The following is a 3,970-nucleotide window of genomic DNA, read 5'->3' on the forward strand; positions in this document are numbered from 1 at the left end:
CATGTTTCTTTAAAACAAAGATATTTTCTTTAGAAAAGTTGTATGAGAAAAGAAAAGCTTTTCTCTGAGTTGATATAACGATTTTCTGAAGAGCAAGAGAGACGTCAGAAATTCATTAAAAGGTATAAAAGAGATTAAAGCACATACTTAGAGATTGGTGAGATACTATCTGTTGTTATTCCAAAAGATTCTGCTCTTTTCTCTATAGGAATTCCTTGTTGTGAACACAGTCTTCTATTTTCTTTCAGATATTAAGACTCCAGAAAGATGTCTTCTCAACATCAGCAGTGCAAGCAGCCCTGCCAGCCACCACCAGTGTGCCCACCTAAGTGTTGTGACCCTTGCCCACCTTGCAAGTGTCCATGCTCTTGCCCACCTTGCAAGTGCCCAGACCCTTGCCCACCTATAAAGTGCCCTGACCCATGCCTGCCTCAGCAGTGCAAGCAGAAATGCCCTCCTGGGGCACCTGCTCATCGTTGTTAGCAGAAGTGCCCACCCAAGAGTAGGTAAGAGCTTGACCTTTTATCTGCATCTGGAAAGGATAAGGACAATAGGCTCAACTAGTTCCAGAGCTCCACCTTCATCTTGTCTTCCAAGCCTATCATGGATACGGAAGAAGCTTCTCCACCCTTCAGCCTCAGTATGCGTGTGGTGCTTCCTGACAGACAGAGCTTTCTTATCTGAGGGTGCTGTACTGCTTCCCTCTGTGAGGTGACCAAGAAAGCATCACAGAGCATCAGAAGAATAGCAGCAGGCTTCCTCCTGGGCGCCCTCTGAGGATTCTGTCACTGTCTTCTGTGTCAGTCGGTCCCCTGGGCATGGGTATCTACCAGCTGAGCAATTGTTACTTATCCTCCACTTCCTGAATGAAATAGAATCCTTTCGTGTGATGGGGAAAACTTTTTCTTTCTTTTAAAACCTGCTTTTAGCAATATCATATCATAATTAACTTGATATCTATCCTTCTTTGATCCTGAGTTTCAGGCTCTCAGAGTCAGTGTTATCTGAATTTTGAGTCGTATCAAAAATTATTTCTATACAGTTTCATGTCGAGGTTATTTTCTTGATTGGTTTGAGGAACAAATTGTTTACTTTCTTGGAATTTCGAACCCTTTACTATACTGTGGGGAAAATCACATTAACAGCGACAACTTGCTTAGGCATAAAAATTACATGAATGTGTGTCATTCAGGTGGCACAATGCCGAGCACATAATTGGCATTTGAGAGGTGGCCGATCTCCATTGGCCCTGTCACCATCACCGTCACCACAACCACCACCATCACCACCACCCCCAGGTGCTCCAGCAGGGTAGTGGCTGAGACATAACTAGTAGAGCAAGCAAGGAGATTCTTAAACTCTATTACCCTTTCATATTCTGTGTTCTTTTTCTTTTCCAATTTAACCGAATTTTTAATCTGACATCACAAAACAACCAGTTTGGGAAATTATTGGGATACTCTGTATAAAATTATAATAGTTCTGAAAACATGGGTAGTACAAAAGAAAGGGAATTTTAAGGGACCTTATCAATTAAAGCGCTACCTGCTCTCCTTTGGTACAATGTGCTCTTCTTACTGCGAAACTCAACAGCCTCAGTGTCTTATTATATTTTTTTTCACCTCAGAAATTATATTCTTGATTATTTTGACCCCACCTTTGAGATACACTGGGGATTCTAATGTTTATCTTGGTTTACTAATTGACTGTTGCTATGCAGCTTGTTTTCCAAGTGCTCAGCTTACTGGTCCAGTAAGCTGTGAAAAGGGATGTGTTCATTAAGCATATCTCTTCTTGTGGTTAGAAGTAAAGGAGTCAACGATGCCAGAAATGCAGAAGCAAACGGTTCCCATGATACTGCTCAATGCTCATCAGATTATGACATGAGTGAAAAATCAACACTGATGTTTGGGTGTTGTCTCTACTGTAGCTTTTGTTATTTGACCTGACATAGAAATTAGTTCTTTGAGGTGGGATTCTCCTGTAACTAATCTTAAAATTGTCGCATTGGCTTATATGTCTAGAGTTGGTTGTAAAGGAATCTGATACTGGAAGCAAAATGTGGTGCTGCATGTTATTCAAAGGCAAAATATTTGCAGTAATGGTTGTCCATGTTATCTTTAGAGGCACACAAAGTTTTGTCATTTGTTGATTTGCCCAGGGTATATCAAGAGATGTATGTCCAGGAAAAACTTTCTGGATGACAGGCCAAAAATGAAAATAATGAAAAGAAATATAATACAGCCCAGAAATTCAAAACTCTCTTGAATTAGAAACCTCACTACTTGTAAGTTCTAAAAAGTAAGAGATGAGATTAGAAGTAGTTTTCAACTTGAAGTGAAATTTCAGTTGACTGTTACAACAGTGAAAAGATACAGAAGTTGTCATCTTTCCACCTGTGTGCCAAAGAGCCTCATGGTAGCTCTATTATGTTAGAGGGAAGGCAGTAACTTTTTCAGGCCAGAAAATTACTACTACAAAGGACCTTTCTGAGATGTGTAGGACATACAAATGATAGGAGGACTAACTTTATCATGTGCCTAATAAGTTTTTGAGGGAATAGAGAACTAAATAAACTATGTGCCAAGGCGAAAAAGAATGATTTTCAAGATTACTAACGACTTTGCAGCCCAACTTTCCCCACTTTGCACCCTACCCAAATCAGATATGATCAGTACAGGTAACTAAACGGGAATATCTACTCTGAGACAGGTACAAGGCCCCCAGAGAATAATGGATAAAGAAAGCTCTCTCAGAGAATAGTATCAGATCCTAAGAGAGCCAAGGGGGAGAACGAACACAGAGATGCTCAAACATTGTTACTCTGTTGTATGATGGTTATTCCTTCATGTTTTCCCTCCGGGTTTATTGAGGTATAATTGATGAATTAAATTGTACATATTTACGGTGTATAATGTGATGATTTGACATATGTGTACTTTATGCAGTGATTACCGCCATCGGTCACTTAGTACATTAATCACTTCATCAGTAACAATGTAATGTGTGTATGTCTCTCTGTTTGTGTGTGTGTGTCTGTGTGTGTGTGGATATGTGATGTGAATGCTTACGGTCTAATTTCTCAACAAGTTTTAAGTATACAGCTGAGTGTTATTAGCTAGATCACCATGCTGTACAGTAGACTCTGAGAACTCATTCATTGTATGATTGCAGACTTGTACCCTTGGCCCAACATCTCCAGCTTTGCCTGCCCCATCAGACCCTGGTGACCACCATTCTCCTCTCTGTTTTTGTGACACCTGTGAGTTTGGAAACACATTCCTAAAAAAACAATGGTGTGAAGAAGAAATAACAAATAAATAGAAAATGTCTTGAGATGAATTAAAATTAAAATAAAATATACGAAAACTTTCGGGACAAATGTAATTCAGCACAAAGAGAGCCACCTATGCCTAGACATATCTATATTACAAAAGATGACCTCAAATCAGTAACCTGGTAGACATGTATGCATGTGTGTGGGTTTATAAAAACTGAAAACTCGTAACACTAAATACAGCAAAATATAAGCAATGATTTTTTTTGGTCGTTTAATAGACATGCTCATTTTTTAACAGATTTACGTCTTCCCTGTAACATATTAAATGATATAACTTCAGTTTTATAACAATGTATCATATTATTTAAAAAATATATAGTAATCACTGAAGATGTGGCTGATCTGCAAGGGAAGTTACATCTTCGCCTTCTGGCACACGCCTAGCTGATGAATCTTTCACAGGTTTCAAGTGTCTCCTCTTTCTTTCCCTCTCCTCCTCTTTCTCCTCTTCTTCCTGCTGTCCCATTATAATACCACATTCCTAAGAAGCTTCCTGATTTTTTTGGTAGACAAGTTACTAGGCCTGTTCTTCCTTCTGACTGCAGGAAAAATTATGAAAGATGTGAAAGGACTATTACTATATGCATGGGAAATATGTCAAAGTACCAAATTCGACGGTTAAATGGTAGA

At 39.1% G+C, this 3,970-nt stretch overlaps 1 protein-coding gene across 1 annotated transcript; it reads left to right on the top strand.

Annotated features, from left to right (window-relative positions):
• The first annotated feature begins 231 nt into the window (after nt 1–231).
• LOC307067812 (uncharacterized protein) lies at nt 232–699 on the top strand. The gene has a single exon (XM_079725425.1). The coding sequence runs from the start codon at nt 268–270 to the stop codon at nt 481–483; it is 216 nt and encodes a 71-aa protein (XP_079581551.1). The 5' UTR covers nt 232–267; the 3' UTR covers nt 484–699.
• Nucleotides 700–3,970: the final 3,271 nt, after the last annotated feature.

Source organism: Hyperoodon ampullatus (assembly GCF_949752795.1).
Source record: "Hyperoodon ampullatus genome assembly, chromosome: 2".
Lineage (NCBI taxonomy): Eukaryota > Metazoa > Chordata > Mammalia > Artiodactyla > Ziphiidae > Hyperoodon > Hyperoodon ampullatus.